General features: G+C 25.5%; 1 protein-coding gene across 1 annotated transcript in view; it reads right to left on the reverse strand.

The window, feature by feature from the left end:
- Window positions 1-18039, reverse strand: part of fbxl17 (F-box and leucine-rich repeat protein 17) — a 332150-nt gene that overhangs the window by 113240 nt on the left and 200871 nt on the right. Inside the window, exon 8 of the mRNA XM_073819086.1 lies at window positions 9230-9306. Within this exon, the coding sequence (XP_073675187.1) occupies window positions 9230-9306 (77 nt within the window). The remainder of the gene's footprint in view (window positions 1-9229; window positions 9307-18039) is intronic.

The raw sequence follows: 18039 nt of genomic DNA on the forward strand, positions 1-18039 counted from the left end.
AAAATGACTGCCATTGGCCTAAAAAAAGTTTGAGCACCTATTAGACATGGTTAACAGAGGCCGATTGGAACGAAACTTGGTGGGCCTGTTCGATTCAAGGCCCCAAAAGCCTGTGAGAAATTTGAAATAAATCAGCAACTTGGTGGGTCAATAACGCATTTTCCAAAGGCGTAAATGATTCTGCATTACGTGTTTTTTTTGTTTTTGTTTTTTTCGCACATACACGCTATATTCGTATCATATGATAGAGCTCCTCATTCCGGACAACTTTGCCTCTAGAACCTGCTGTCAATGAAATCGTTTGTTAAATGATTAGAAGATGTAAAAGACTTTTGCAAACTAGTCCTAGGTTTTTAGCTCAATCTGTAAAATAAAATAATAATTATTAAAAAAACAAGCATGCAAAGTTTTAAGGACAACAGCTGATGCTAAAACAGTCATAAACATTACTAAACATAATATTTCTATGGTAAACTACCTGTATTTGCAAAAAAAGGCTTGCTACATAATGTCTACAAGGCTTTGCATATGTATTTAAATGCTTAAATCAGTGCTTGCAGCTGTATTTTGTATTAGAATTATTTTTTTATTTAAATTTTAAATAAAATTAATAATTATAATGTAATATAACTATAATTAATGAGTATTATAACTGACTAATTTAATTAATTTATCATTATAACTCATTTTAATGATATTTAACAATGTTCAATTTTTTAATAATGAAAAACAATAAAATTCAGCTTACCACAATATAGTAAAGACAGACAATTGAACTATGATAAACACTTTTCATTATCTGTTGATGTCAAATGTCTTGTGTCAATGAAACTCATCAAATTAGACGGATGAAACGTGATCCGAGTCGTGATTATGCTCAAAAAAAGAGAGAAAGAAATCAACATAACTACACAAGAAAAAAAAAAACACCCAGACGATATGAACTAGCAGGTTAATGAGGATAAACATGCCACAGTGTGCTTCTGAGTTGAAATGCTGGCTGTCAAAACATGAAAAAAATCAGAATTCACAAGAGAGACCTTCGGCGTCTGAACACAAATAACACTTCATGCATTTACAGCATTATGAATTTCCCTCTTCAATCTTCTTAATGGGTCTGTTCAGTTCATGGTAATAATAGTGCATTTCAAAAGAGTTTTCTGCGACTTTTGTACAGTAAATAATCCCAGTGTTGTGTCTGATGGTGAAGGTCACGTCTGAGGTGTTTCTCAGCGGGTCGCGCTCTCAGAATACATGACAAATACACCTGTGATCTGCATGATGATAGGGTTTGAGTCTGAGCTGAATGAAAATGTCACAAACACATCAGACGATGACAGAATGAGACGCCACAGACCAGCATGCAGGAGGAACCAATGCCACTCACAAGATTTTACTACATCATAGTTCAGCTTCTCCAGAAACAAACTATTTTATCCATCAAGTACTTTTTTGATGCATTGTATTATGAGCATGCAATTAGGAGTAATGAGTGAAACACCACTTTTTTAATTTAAAATAATAATAATAAAATATTTTAAATAAAATTAACTTGTTATAAAAAAATACACCAAAAAAAAATTAAATTATTAACCTTTTTAAAATAAAAACAGAAAATAATAAAACTGCAATAGTAACTTAATGATATTTAAAAAATATTACTAGACCAGGGTTATTTTAGTTATACTAAAACTTAAAATATAAACAAAAAATGAATGAATGAATATATATATATATATATATATATATATATATATATATATATATATATATATATATATATATTTTTTTTTTTTTTTTTTTTTTTTTTTTTTCCTGAACCAGGGTTATTATAGTTATACTAAAACTATATATGTATATATATATATATATAAATTTATTTAGTAAAATGTACCATTTAAAAAAACCTGACTTAAAAAAGCTTAAAATAAAAACTATTAAAATCTGATAAAAATTACAAAAATAAAAAACGGAAATGGAAATACACAAAAACAAACAAACAAAATACTAAAAATTAAGAAAAAAAATACTATACTATACTACTACTTATTAATTAATTACTATACTACTACTTATTAATACATTATAATTTAAATCCATCCATTTAATTATATAACTTCTCATTGGTTTTTGTGCCAATAATTAAATTAATTTTAAAAAATAATGATTTTTACTATTCAAAACAACCATTTACTATTTGAATATATTTTCAAATATAATTAATTTTATTTTTTGAAAGAAATGACAGAAATAATTACTTTTATTTAACAGGGATGCATTGAATTGGTCAAAAATAATGGTAAGGACATTTATAATGTTACAAAAGATTTCCAATTTTAGATAAATGCTGTTCTTCAGAATGTTCTACTCATCAAAAAAACTGAAACAAATTCTACTCAGCTGTTTTCAACATTAATAATAATTATAATAATAAATGTTTTTGAGCAGCAAATTAGTATATTAGAATGATTTCTGAAGGATCATGTGACACTGAAGACTGCAGTGTATAGTGTATATATGTAAATAAATTAATAAATAAAGTAGAACATAACTTTAATAGTTTGTTTCTTAGTTTCTTGAAGTACTTTAAGAGCAGTGATACTTTAAAATAAAAAGTAAAAGTGTTTTCTTACTTTAGATGACGCTGTTTACATCAAAAATTTTAAAATGTTTTCTAAAATACACTCCTAATAATGCACACAGTGATCTTTAAGGTCAGATCCTCTCGACCTGCCGTCATATCAAAGAGCGGTGCATTAGTAATGCTGAAAACGAATTAAACTAAAGCAGGTTGAATGTTTGCTGTGCGTCACCACAGCTCGACTCAATCACAAACCAGCAAACATGAAAACAGCACTTAATGGAAGCTGAACGGAAACTCTTCGGCAGGTGTTGCTGCTCCTCATGTGCTCTAACAAGTGAACGTCACACAGTTTGTCCATTTCCTGCTCACTACATCACAGCGGAAATTACAAGAGCATTATTACTGCGCCGCATCTCTCTGGATCGGCTGATTAAAAGCAGGAAAACACAGCAGTGGAAGAACATGAACAAGGGCTTGAACAAACTCCTACAAGCCATTAATAAAAAAATCAATGCTAAAGACATGTGCTTTTCCAGTGAGTGGCAATATTTGCCCCTCAGATTTATTTCCATCGGCATTTTTCATCTTTGTAAAATAAAAACAGTAATACATTACAGGAATATTTTTGCTCTTAATGATCTTTTTCTAGTACAAATATCTCAACATTGTCAAATAAAGCAGAATGTTTTTTTTTCCTGAAAATTGTATCAAAATAGAGCAAATTTATTCTTAAAACAAGAAAAAAATATCTGCTAATGAGGTCTGAAAAATTGTTTGCTTTCTCTTTGAATTAAGGTAAACGATTTTAAAAGTTTTTTTTTTTTTTTAGTTTTAAGCATAAATTTACTAAATTTTGTATTTTTATCAATAATATTAATAATTAAATAAATGGCAATTTAGTAAATGCATCTTGATTTATGAATGTTAGTATATTTGGACTGGAAAACAAGACAAAAATACTGAGAAAGAGAATCTTTTATTTTTTATTTATTTATTTTTTATTTTATTTTATTTTGTTATTAATAACAGGAATTCAATACAGGAATGTTACAAAAATATATATTTTAATAATAATATTATTTTTATTTTACTTTTTATTTAAATTTGTATATTTAAAATTATTTTAATTATTTTTTTTCAGTGTAAGATAAAAACAAATTCATTATAGGAATGTTTCAACAACAAAAAAAACCTTTAAAAAAAAGATTCCTCTTTATATTGTAATAATTATTAATAAAAAATTATATTAACTGTGCAAAGGACCATAGTTGTCCCTTTTATTTGAATTGATTGTGAATACACTTTTTGAACTAAAATAAAATAAAATAAAAAAATAAAATAAAATAAAATACAATTTCCTGTTCAGTAGGTAAAGTTTTTAGAATTTACAAAATAAAATAAAGTCAAAAAATTTAATAAAATAAAATAATAATAATAATAAATAAAATAAAATAAAATAAAATAAAATAAAATAAAATAAAATAAAATAAAATAAAATAAAATAAAATAAAATAAAATAAATTTCCAGTTCAGTAGGTAAAGTTTTTTAGGATTTTAAAAAACGAATTTACAAAATAAAATAAAGTAAAAAAATTAAAAAAAAAAAAAAAAAAAATACATTCAAATAAAATAAAATAAAATGAAATAAAATAAATTCTTTGATGCAACATGAGCAGATCAGCCTTTTCATTTAATTTCCACATTACTCTCCAATCTCAACATATGTAATAGATTTAGTTTAATGGTGCATAGGTCCCTTTTTCTTCAATTTAGAGGCATTTTTGTTCATTCTGTTGCATTTTTTGCCCTCAAGCACCTGTAATTCAAACGAAAGGCTCAAAGCGGCCAGGAACGCGGATGCAAAAATCAAGCTCCTATTATCCAATTGATCAAGAGCCACGCAGGAAATCCACCGATCATTCCATTAGCAGCAGGACGCGGGAGGACGGCCGTATTTAGCGGCCTTTGGAGGACGAACGGTGTTCGCCGTCACCCTAAAGCGACCCGCATTAGCCCGCGGAGGCCCGGCGGATCGAGTGTCCGCCATTAATCTTCTTTAAACAGCGGAGCATTTGGGGCGCATTCCAGGCCATCATTAGCGTTGGGTTTTGATGTTGCGGTCATTCATCACGGGCCGAGGGGTCGTGATTACCGTCGCTACGAGTTCTGCTGACGTTAAACAAATGCTGCGAGGAGTTCGGGGCGATTCGGCACATTGCTGCGCCACTTATGTGTAATTATCTCAAGTGGGCTGAAATACATTAGACTTCCCATGAGGAACACACGTGATCCGGACAATCCAAACGCACTTTTTAGTGCAACTCAACACCATAAATACGGCTGCTGACATGTTTTTGTATTTACAGTAACATCTGGCTAGTGAACTTGTTGCTGTCTTTGTGATTTTAAGGATTTAAAGGTTGAAGTTTGCGGTGAAGAAGCATGATGTGTCCTTCAGTCACTTTAACTCACTGCTGCCAAAGAAACACTAAAGTGACTTTCAGAGACGCGGCTCGTTCGGCCAAAACCTGTGGAGATGAAGTGAGGATGTTCTCGGTGTCCGAGATGACCGCTGGACACTAACGCTGCGTCCTAACTAGAGTTTATTACAGGCTGATGAGGATACAGATATTTTTATTTGCTTTTATGTTTACAATCATTCTACACTCTTAAAAATTAAAGTGCTTCACGATGCCATAGAAGAAGCTTTTTTGTCTAAATGGTTCCATAATTAAACATCTGTTTCACAAAAGGTTCTTTGTGGCGAAAGGACGTATTTCAGATTATAAAAAGGTAAGAAAGAAATGATTCTTCGAAGAACCTTTGACTGGATAGTTGTGGAACCAAAAATGCATTGCTTGAAGAACCTTTTAAAGCACTGTTATTTTTAAGAGTGTAATATTTTGATTTGATGCTTAAGAAGCATTTATTTATTATTATCAATGTTGAAAACAAAGCTTCATGCTTTGTGATACACAAATAGTGTGTTGCATTGTTTTATTCATTAAGGATGCAATAAATTGATCAAAAGTGACAGTAAAGATGTTTGTAATGTCTAAAAAAATTATATTTCCAATAAAAGCTTTTCTTTTAAACTTTCTATTCATTTTTTCATCCTAAAATCTAAAAATAAAATGTATGACGGTTTGCACAAATATATTGGGCAGCAGTGTTTTCAACACTAATAATAATCTGTGTGTTTCTGTAAAAATCATGTGACACTGAAGACTAAATAAATAAAATAAAGGAAATAGAAAAAAACATAAATTAATAATATATTTTTAAAATTAGTATGAATAAATAAATAGTAAGTTATATCATTCTGAAAATGAATATATATATATATTTATTAATAAAATAAAATAGAATACAATAAAACAATACAATTGTAAAACACTTGCTATAAATAATAAATAAAATAAATAATAAATAAAATGGCAATATAGGTAAAGTTATATGATTCTTAAAATAAAATTATATAAAAAATATATATTAATAAAATAAAATAGAATAGTAAAAGCTTGCTATAAATAATAAATAAAACGTCAATATAGGAAAAGTTACAGGACTCCGAAACTGAATTTATAAATGTAAAATAAAAATAAATAAATAAATAATTAAATTAAACAAAATAAATAAATAAATAAATAAAAAAAATAAAATGGCAAAAACTTGCCATAAATAATAAATAAAATGGCAATATAGGTAAAGTTATAGGACTCTGAAAATGAATTTATAAATGTAAAATAAAAATAAATAAATAAATAATTAAATTAAACAAAATAAATAAATAAATAAACAAATAAATAAAATAAAATAGCAAAAACTTGCCATAAATAATAAATAAAATGGCAATATAGGTAAAGTTATAGGACTCTGAAAATGAATTTATAAATGTAAAATAAAAATAAATAAATAAATAATTAAATTAAACAAAATAAATAAATAAATAAACAAATAAATAAAATAAAATAGCAAAAACTTGCCATAAATAATAAATACAATGGCAATATAGGTAAAGTTATAGGACTCTGAAAATGAATTTATAAGTGTAAAATAATAAAATAAAATAAAATAGCTAAAGCTTGCTGCTTTACCATGGCGTCAGTTTAGGATTTTGAAAAACAATTCGAATAAAAATAAACAAACAAACAAACAAAAATAAAACAGTTAAAGCCTGCTGCCTTACCATAGGATTCTGAAAAACAATCTAAAATTAAATAAAAAAATAAAAAATAAAATTGATTAAACCCTGCTACTTGCCATTACAGTAAGGAAAGTCTTCAATAATTTAATAATTATTTACAAAAAGCAATGTAAATAACCACTGCTTCACCATGAGAGTAATTAGGCCTATAAAGGAAAATTATAAACACTACATGGGCATCTAGCGGTCTCACAGTCTCGTCTCACAGTTTCCCCGCTGACTGTAAGTGACACAGCTGCATGTAATGACGTCTAATGCGTCTGACGGCAGTGATTTTCTCAGCGCTGGTGTCCATGGGAAAGCTCAACACGAACACACAGCGCAACACTGTCATTTAAGAGCACCGCTGACCCCCAAACCTACTGCTGAAGGCCTTTCCACTGAAAACACTGAAGCAAATCTCTTTGGTGGGAGGAGAGCAGCTAATAAAAGCCAAATGTGTTTTCGTTACTCTGAGCTGAAGAAGGGCTCATCGGAGGAGTTTTGCTTCGTCACGCAGTTGCGTCTAACATTGCGTTTGGCAGCGCGTGGAGCTATTGTTCGCTCGCTGTAATCGCTCCGCTCTGTCCTTCGCTCTCAGCGGGCAGTAATTACCCAAAGCGGCCCGTGATTCAGTGCGTGAACACATGCAGCTGTCCCAGCCTTTGTTTCAGGGATCAGAGGCTTTATCTGCCATCAGTACTGTATGATCTGGAGCTCAACCATGGGACTGACAGCGGACATTAATACGGCTTCAATGGACTGTACGGACAGAAACACACTCCAGATATCAAATACAGACGCGGAAGATCGACTAAGACACGACTTGAGCGCTGTCTTCTTATACAAACAGAGGAGAAGATATTTAAAAACACATACTTGGACATTTAAAGAAAGTCGTAGGATTTTGATACACAGTTAAACACATAAAATGTAAAAGAATGCTACCTTGCCATGATTGCCAGGATTTTGCAACAAACAAATAAATGTAAAAAGACTGTAGCTTCAAAAGATCAAAAATAAGCATTTTTAAAAAACAATGCCTCATCATTACAGTAATTACAATTACTACAATTAGGGTTTTAAAAACTAAGTTAATATGAATGAATAAAATAAATAAATAAATAAATGCTTCACTATGACGGTAGGCAAAGTTTTAGTATTTTGAAAAATAAAATAATAAAGAAACAAAATTAAATAATAAAATAAAAAAATAAAAGCTGCTTCACCGTAACAGTAGGCAAAGTTTTAGGATTTTGAAAAATAAAATATAAGAAATAAAATAAAATAATAAAATAAAATGAAATAATAATAATAATAAAAAAATTAAAGCTGCTTCACTATGACAGTAGGCAAAGTTTTAGGATTTTGGAAAAAATATAAGAAATAAAATAAAATGAAATAATAAAAAATAATAATAAAAGCTGCTTCACCGTAACAGTAGGCAAAGTTTTAGGATTTTGAAAAATAAAATATAAGATATAAAATAAAATAACAAAATAAAATGAAATAAAAAAACAAATTAAAGCTGCTTCACTATGACAGTAGGCAAAGTTTTAGGATTAAAAAAAAAAAGAAAAATAAAAAAAAAGAAAAATAATAAAATAAAATAAAAGCTGCTTTACCAACAGTAAGTGGTCAATATTTTAGGATTTTGAAAATTAAAATAAATAAAATTCAATAATACAAAATAAAACAAAAGCTGCTTCACCATTAAAGTAGGCAAAGTTTTAGGATTTTTAGAAAATAAAATAAAATAAAATAAAATCCATCATTACAGTGGGTGAAGTACTAGGATTAAAAAATATATATATTTGTAATAAATAATATATAACAAAATGTAAAAGACTGCTGCTTCAGCATGATTATGCAAAGATTTAAGATTTTTCAAAAAAAAAAAAAAAAAAAAAAAAAAAAAAAAATATATATATATATATATATATATATATATAAAATATATTATATATGTTAAAACAGCTGCTTCACCATTACAGTGGGTGAAATACTAGGTTTAATATATCTTTATATTATTATACATAAATATAAATATATATAAAAATAAAATATAAATATGTGCTGCTTTAATATAATACTGAGCAAAGTTTTAGAATAAAAAAATGCATAAATGTAATAAAAATAAATAAAATGTAAAAGCTTGCTGCGGCTTGATATTGACAGTTATTAAATGTTTTAGGATTTAGGAAAAAAAAACTAAATAAAAAAATTATTTTAAAAAATACAATAAAACAAAATAATAAAATACAAAAGCTGCTTCACCACGACAGTTGGCAAGTTTTAGGATTTTGAAAAAAATATAAATCTATATCTATCATAGCACCCCCTGTAACCGTGAGAATGCAGTGTTTCTATACAGAACATCAAGCTCCTGTGGCCTGAAGTGTTCATGTTCCAGACCCAGAGACAGAAACAAAGCACATCCAAACTCATCTGAGTCTTACCGTGATCGGTGATCTTGCAGGACACCAGATAGAGCTCCTTCAGACTCCGGCCCTCCTTAGCGATGATCTCCACACACCTGCGGACACACAGACAGGTCAAAGGTCAGGAAGGGTCTGTGGTCATCTGTGGACGTTTGTTCATCAAAGCACTCCTCAAACACAACCACTGGCCCTTTCTTCTCCACTGATCCCATATCTGCACCTCAAAAGCGTTTGGGAAGAAAATGAATAATTGAATCGAATCAACTCTGATTAAAAACTAAAAGGGCTTTCAGATGGGAAAAGCGTCCGTGCTAAAACTGCTAACGCCACCACTTCAAACACACGTCAACGGATGTGATATTGTTGCACACATGATGGAGAAGAGCACGAGAAACACAGCAGAATCGTCTGTTTAACCCTTTAACCTTTAGAACAACATTTATTCTCCAGAGATGGGAAATCCTTCAGATCTTTCTTTATTATGCTGTAAGTCCAGAGTTAAAATTAATTCAGGACTAAATTTAATTATTTATTTATTATTTCAGTTTGACTTTTTGTTATTTTAGTACATCAACATTTTGTTTTGTTTAATACATTTTAGTACTAGTAAACCAAATAAAAATGAGAAATGTTACGCTTTTTAATAATTTTTTTTTTTTTTTTTTTTTTTTAATAATTATGTTTTGTTTTCGTTTTCATTTTAAGTAAAAATTAATATGTTTAAAATGAACCAAAATAAAAATGAAAAAAAAAAAAAAAAAAAAAACGGCAATTAAAAAAATGACAAAAAAATACAGCAATTAAAAAAAAAGACAAAAAAAAAAAAATCACAAAACATTTCTCATTTTAATGTAGTTTAAATCGACTAAAATAAAAACAAATAAAAGTGATAACAGAAAAAAAAACAGAAAAATCACCAAACATTTCTCATTTTAATTTAAATTAAATTGACCAAAATAAAAATTAATAAAATGGTAATTTAAAAAAAAAACACTACTACTACAAAATAAATACATTTAAAATAAATAAAAAAAATCACTAAACATTTTACATTTTAATTTACTTTAAATTGGCTAAAAAAAATAAATAAATAAAAGCTGTAAAGAAATATATTTTTGCACTTATATTATAATAATTGTTACATTAATAGTTCTAAATTATCTTGTAGAGACCACATTTTTCCAAAAAATACAATTTTGTTTTGTTTTGTTGTATGTCCAGTGGTAAAATTAATTCAGCACTAAATTTAATTATGTAATTATTATTTAAGTTTTAGTTTTCGTTATTTTAGAACATCAAATTAAACCAAATAAAAATGAGAAATGTTAATTTTTTTTATAATTTATTTCTGTTTTGTTTTTGTTAACATTTGTTTTAATTAATTAAAATGTTTGTTATGGTTTTAGTTCTCATTTTAATTCAGTTTAAAATGAACTAAAATAAAAAAGAATAAAGAACTTTAAAAAATTACAGCAATTAAAAAATGACAAAAATCACCAAACATTTCTAATTTTAATTTACATTAAATTGACTGAAATAAAACAAATAATAAAAACTTTAAAGAATAAAAAACTACTAAATAACAATAAAAAGTAGTTTAATTACTTTAAATTGACTAAAATAAAAATAAATAAAAAAACTTAAAAAAAAAAAAAAAATATCACGAAAATTTCTATTTTTAATTTAAATGAAATTGACCAAAATAAATATGAATAAAATTGGTAAAGAATCTGAAAAAAATAAATAAATAAAAAAATAAAAATAAAAAAATCACTAAACATATAACAAAATTAATAAAAGCTACTGAATTAAAAAAGAGATTACTAAACATTTTTCATTTTAATTTAGTTTAAATGGACTAAAATAAAATAAATAAAAGCGGTACAATAAAAAAAAAACACTGAACATTTCTCTTTTTAATTTAGATTAAATTGACCAAAAACTATTTATAAAAACGTTTTAGAATAAAAAAAAAACTGCAAAATTAAAAAAAAAAAAAAAAAATTTACTAAATATTTTTCATTTTAATTTTGTTTAAATGGACTAAAATAAAAATACATAAAAGCTTGAAAAAAAAATTAAACATTTCTCATTTTGATTAAATTGACCAGAATAAAAATGAATGAAATGGTTAAAAAAATATATATATATATATATATTACAGTAATTGTTACATTAATAGTTCTGAATTATTTTGTAGAGACCACAATTTTATAAAAAAAAATAGAAACGTTGCATTTAGTTTTGCTTTTGTTAACATTCATTTTAAGTTATAAAATTTTTTTTGTTTTTGTAGTTTTGATCAACTCTAATAACCCTGCTGTGAGCGCATGTATGATTTGACAGCATGTAATTTGATGTAAATAAAGCAGCTTTTATCTTACTGTAGACTGATCGTCTGAAATCACTCTCATTACGGCGCTTCGCTCTCTGTTTCCTCTCCTCACTAATTCTCCTTCCTGCGGCCATGACTCAAGGCCATGATGTCCAATAAAAAGACATTAAAGTAGTTTCCATGACGACAAAGACACTCCACCGTCAGCCAATTAGGCTGAGAGCAGCGGCGGGCGAGAGAGGGATACTCAGACAGAGAGAGAGAGAGAGAGAGAGAGAGAGAGTGGACTCGCCACAACAATCAGGACGGACGAGTTAAACACACTGATGATGATGATGATGGAGACTCATCTTCATCACGCCTCCGCAGCGTTTGTGTGTCATTAGCGTGTTTACTTTAATCAGAGCGGCTGATTGGTGACTGACAGCATTGGAAATCAAAGTCCAGCTCCACGCAATGGAAACACTGTTATGATGAACAAAAGTTAATTTGGTTTATGTTTATATCAAAACAATGTGATTATGATGATTCAACAGCTGTATTTACCAGCAGATCTGTCTCCAATCATGTCAATCACCTTCAATAACTCACCAATCATCATTAATACACAAATAAACCACTGCTTTCTGGAGTTCAGTCTCGCCTGTTGCTTTCAGACTTGTTGATTTAAGGTTAAAATATCTCCTTTTTCCTTTGTTCAAATATTTAGTCTCACTCTATGGCCACAGAACCAGGGCTATTATATTAAACTAAAGTAAAAACACAATTACTAAACATAAAATAAAATAACTAAAATAAAATTACAATAAAAATACAACATACAATACAAAATGTTAACAATAAAAATCAGATATAAAATATAAAGAAAAATATATACAGCACTGTAATATCTATTTTTAATTATCACTATTTTAACATATGTAATAAATTAAAAATAAATAATTGAAACAATTAAATAAATGAAAAATATTTTTTTTGTTAATAAATACATTTATTTTTAATCAAATGAAAATAAATATATAAATTAAAATATTAAAAAGGTACCATTGTAACACTATACATTACATTTTTAATATTTTGTAATTAAAATGTATATAATAATTATACATTTTCTTTGTAATAAATATACTTACATTTATATATACAAACTCACACTTGACTGAAATAAAAATTATTTTATTACTAATTACCAAATAAGTGACTAAAAATAAAATAAAATGAAATAACTTAAATAAAAAAGTAAATAAATACAAATATACAAATTACAATACAAACTGTAAACGTAAAAAGAAACTATAGAAATGCTTAAAAAGTACTAAAAATGACTAAACATTTCTCATTTTTATTTAGTTTAAATGGACTAAATAAAAAAATAATAAAAGCTTTAAAAAAAATTATAAAAGCTGCCAAGAAAATTGTAAACATTTCTTGTTTTAATTTAGTTTAAATTGACTAAAATAAAAATTATTAAAAGCTGTAAAGAAAAAAAAAATGACTAAACATTTCACATTTAAATTTAATTAAAATTAATTACATTTAAATTAACTTAATGTTTTCTTTAATTATTATTATTTAGTAGTTTATATTCTTCAATGTTTTTATTAATTTTTATTTTAGTTTAATCTAAATTAAAATAAGAAATGTTTAGTGAATTTTTGTGTAGTTTTTTATTCTTATTTTATTTTAGTTCAATTTAAACTAAATTAAAATGAGAAATGTAATAAAAACTAAAGAAATGTTAAAACACTAAAAGTACTAAACATTTCTCATTTTAATTTAGTTAAAATTGACTAAAATAAAAGTTATTAAAAGCTGTAAAGAAATAAAAAAGACAAAAATGACTGCATTTAAAAAATGACTTAATTATTTGAATTTGACTGAAATAAAAAATAATACAAACTGTAAAGAAACAAAATACAAAAAAAATCACTGAACGTTTCTCATTTTAATTTAGTTGAAATTAAGTAAAATAAAAAAGCTGCAAAAGTATAAAAAACACAAAAATGCCTGAAAACAAACTAAAATTAAAATAAAAAGGAAAATATAAAAATAAAAACTAATTTAAAATATTAATAAAAAAATATTTTAAAAATAGTATATCAAACGATCTTGATCATCATGACAGCTCTTAATTATTTTTTATTATTATTATTATTATTATTATGTTTAATTAAATGAATAAATATAAAAAGTTAGATAAAAAATAATTAATATTTAAAAATGTAAATAAATTTAATAATATTTATTTATATTTATAATAAATATGAGTAAAATATTTTTTAATAATATAAATTGTAATAATTAATTGTATAATTTAAATAAATATAATTAAGCCAATAAATGGATAAATGTACTGAAATAAATTAAATTAGATTTTTTTGAAAATTGATTTGATTGCAATCATTTGTTTGTTTCTTTTCCATGTCCGCATGAATGGCTTTCGTCATGCCAAAATTATATTTTAAAAGCAAATAATACAATAAAAATATACCAAAATCACTGAACATTTCTCATTTTAATTTAGTTGAAAGTGACTAAAATAAAGATGAATAGAAACAGTAAAGAATTTAAAACAAAAAACTACAAAAAAAAATCACGAAACATTTCTCATTTTAAATTTGTTTAAAATTAACCAAAATAAAAATGAATAAAATCTAATGAACTGTTAAAAAAACTAATAAAAAGTACAAAACATTTCTTATTTTATTTTAGTTTAAACATAAACATAATAATAATAATAATAATAATAATAATAATTAATATTTAAAAATGAATAAATGTAAATTAATTTAATAATATTTAGTTATATTTATAATAAATATGATTAAAATATATTTTTTAATTTAAATTGTAAAAATAAATTGTATAATTTAAATAAATGTAATTAAGCCAATACATTGATAAATATAACAAAATAAATTTTTCTTTTCCATGTCCGCATGAATGGCTTTCGTCATGCCAAAATTATATTTTAAAAGCAAATAATACAATAAAAATATACCAAAATCACTGAACATTTCCCATTTTAATTTAGTTGAAAGTGACTAAAATAAAAAATGAATGGAAACAGTAAAGAATAATAAAAAATAAAATAAAAAATACAAAATAAAAAAATCACGAAACATTTCTCATTTTAAATTTGTTTAAAATTAACCAAAATAAAAATGAATAAAAACGAATGAAATGTTAAAAAACTAATAAAAAGTACTAAACATTTCTTATTTTATTTTAGTTTAAACATAATTTTTTTAAATAATGAATAAATATAAATTAATTTCATAATATTTAGTTATATTTATAATAAATATGATTAAAATATATATTTTTTTAATTTAAATTGTAAAAATTAATTGTATAATTTAAATAAATGTAATTAAGCCAATACATTGCTAAAAATATCTAAATAAATAAAAATGATTTTTTTTATTGATTTGTTTGCGTTTATTTGTTTGTTTCTTTTCCATGTCAGCATGAATGGCTTTCGTCATGCCAAAATTATATTTTAAAAGCAAATAATACAATAAAAATATACCAAAATCACTGAACATTTCTCATTTTAATTTAGTTGAAAGTGACTAAAATAAAAATAAATGGAAACAGTAAAGAATTAAAAAAAACTACAAAAAAAATATTATTGTTATTATTATTATTATGTTTAAACTAAAATAAAATAAGAAATGTTTACTACTTTTTATTAGTTTTTTTTGTAGTTTTTTTATTCTTTACTGTTTCCATTTATTTTTATTTTAGTCACTTTCAACTAAATTAAAATGAGAAATGTTCAGTGATTTTGGTATATTTTTATTGTATTATTTGCTTTTAAAATATAATTCTGGCATGACGAAAACAAATCACTAAACATTTCTCATTTTAAATTTGTTTAAAATTAACCAAAATAAAAATAAATATAAACTAATGAACTGTTAAAAAACTAATAAAAAGTACTAAACATTTCTTATTTTATTTTAGTTTAAACATAATAATAATAATAACAATAATAATAATTAAAATTTAAAATTAATGAATAAATGTAAATTAATTAAATAATATTTAGTTATATTTATAATAAATATGATTAAAATATATTTTTTAATTTAAATTGTAAAAATTAATTGTATAATTTAAATAAATGTAATTAAGCCAATACACTGATAAATATAACAAAATAAATAAAAATGATGTTTTTTTTTATTATTATTGATTTGATTGCATTTATTTGTTTCTTTTCCATGTCAGCATGAAAAGGCTTTCGTCATGCCAAAATTATATTTTAAAAGCAAATAATACAATAAAAACTCCACATGCTCTCAGTTCATTCATTCGTGAGTGAGTCCCGGATCTTCTGGAATCAGAGCTGAAGTGTATCAACCACAGAGACGCAGTGTGAACGGCCCTCCTACTGACCCTTATTCAGAGTTGAGGAGGAGCAGCCGGAGATCAGAGGAGGGCAGGTGTGTCTGTCAGTGCAGAGACAATAATAAAGCCGTCAGGTGTCGCATATCAGACGTGTGCCGACGCCCCCTGACACCCGCCGCCACCAATCAGAGCGCGGGACAGATGTCCGGTGAGTGACCTCATCAGTCAGTCAGCAGGACAGACGCTCAAGGACAGAGAGACACTCTCCGATCGACAACTTCTGCATTTCATTGACCCACAGACTTACTGCTAGTTCACAGAACATTTCATAATGTATAAATAGTTTCATTTACAGTCTATATTCAGTCTAAATTATGATATATTCTGATCTGATCAAAATCACATTTTTTTCTGTGCAAAAACAAGCTCAGATTTACTTTACGGTGAAATATTCCTTTAAGACATCTTTAAAAAATAATATAAAATTATTTATAGTTAATATGTATTCTTTGTCATTTGCATTTATTAATTATTACTTATATATACTAACATATAAATTACTAATATATAATATTTAAACAAATTACATATATAATAATATTTATTACCAATATTTATTGTTAAATTTATGTATATAATACAGGTTTTTAAAATATTTATAAATTCTAAAAATGAATATTTAACAATAAAATAACTTTTATATAGACTAAGACATCTTTCCAAAACAATATAATATTTATACTAGTTAATATGTATTAATTGTAATTTGTATTTATTAATTATTACTTATATATACTTGCATATAAATTACTAAGATATAATATTTTGACATATTTGATTTATTATGTATATAATAATATTACCAATATTTATTGTTCAATATATATAAACATAATAAAATAGAGATTTTTAAAATATTTATAAATTCTGGAAAAAAAATAAAATAATAATATATATATATATATATATATATATATATATATATATATATATATATACACATTTTTATTGTTATTATTCTTATTATTAACTTTTATATAGACTAAGACATCTTACAAATATAATATAATAATATTTATGGTTAATATGCATTCATTGTAATTTGCATTTATTAATTATTACTTACATATACTAACATATAAACTACTGATATATAATATTTAAACAAATTTATTATGTATATAATAATATTTATTACCAATTTTTATTGTTTAAAAAAAAAAAAAAAAAAAATATATATATATATATATATATATATATATATATATATATATATATATATATATATTAGGGCCGGGACTCGATTAAAAATTTTAATCTAATTAATTAGAGGCTTTGTAATTAATTAATCGAAATTAATCGCATTTTAATCGCATGTAAATATTTGACCTGAGAATTAAGAATTTTACATGGATTTTTAGTATACCATTGAATAATGACTGAATACATAAGCTTAAGCAACAAAATATTGCTTATTTTTGTTCAACCAAGTCCACCAGACCAGTACAATATTGCCATTAAATGTAGAGAACTCTGCTCTTGTGTTTGCTTAATTATGCATTTAAACGTTAATGACCAAACCTATCATTATAAAAGTTGCTGCACATGGAATATAATGCGGATAACATTTAAAAAAAATAGTTTTTATCAGGTTACACACTGATTATTTATCACTCAAACCCCTTTCTCTACCTGTCCGTTGGTCGCGTATATCCTCCATGTTTGTAGTTTTTTAACACTTTTTATGCGTGTTTGTAGTTCTAATCGAATCCTCGTTCACGGCGCAGTGTGTTGCGGGCAATATCGTTAAGTAGTAGACCATCCGGGAATCTTTTGAATACTTTTTAAACATACTACGATTTGGGACATACAATACTATTTAGGACGGACGTCTTTGGCTTGTCTGAACGCTAGTTTGTGCTCCAGTATAATCGGTCCGCCTAATCTCATCCAGTGAGAAACGTTCCGCGGTGCAAAACTTAGTGCGATTAAAATGCGTTAAAAAATTTTAACGCGTTATTTTTGTGTAATTAATTAATCTAAATTAACGCGTTAAAGTCCCGGCCCTAATATATATATATATATATATATAATATATAAATAAAAGAGATTTTTAAAATATTTATAAATCCTAAAA

The sequence above is a fragment of the Garra rufa genome, chromosome 15 (assembly GCF_049309525.1).
Source record: "Garra rufa chromosome 15, GarRuf1.0, whole genome shotgun sequence".
Classification (NCBI taxonomy): domain Eukaryota; kingdom Metazoa; phylum Chordata; class Actinopteri; order Cypriniformes; family Cyprinidae; genus Garra; species Garra rufa.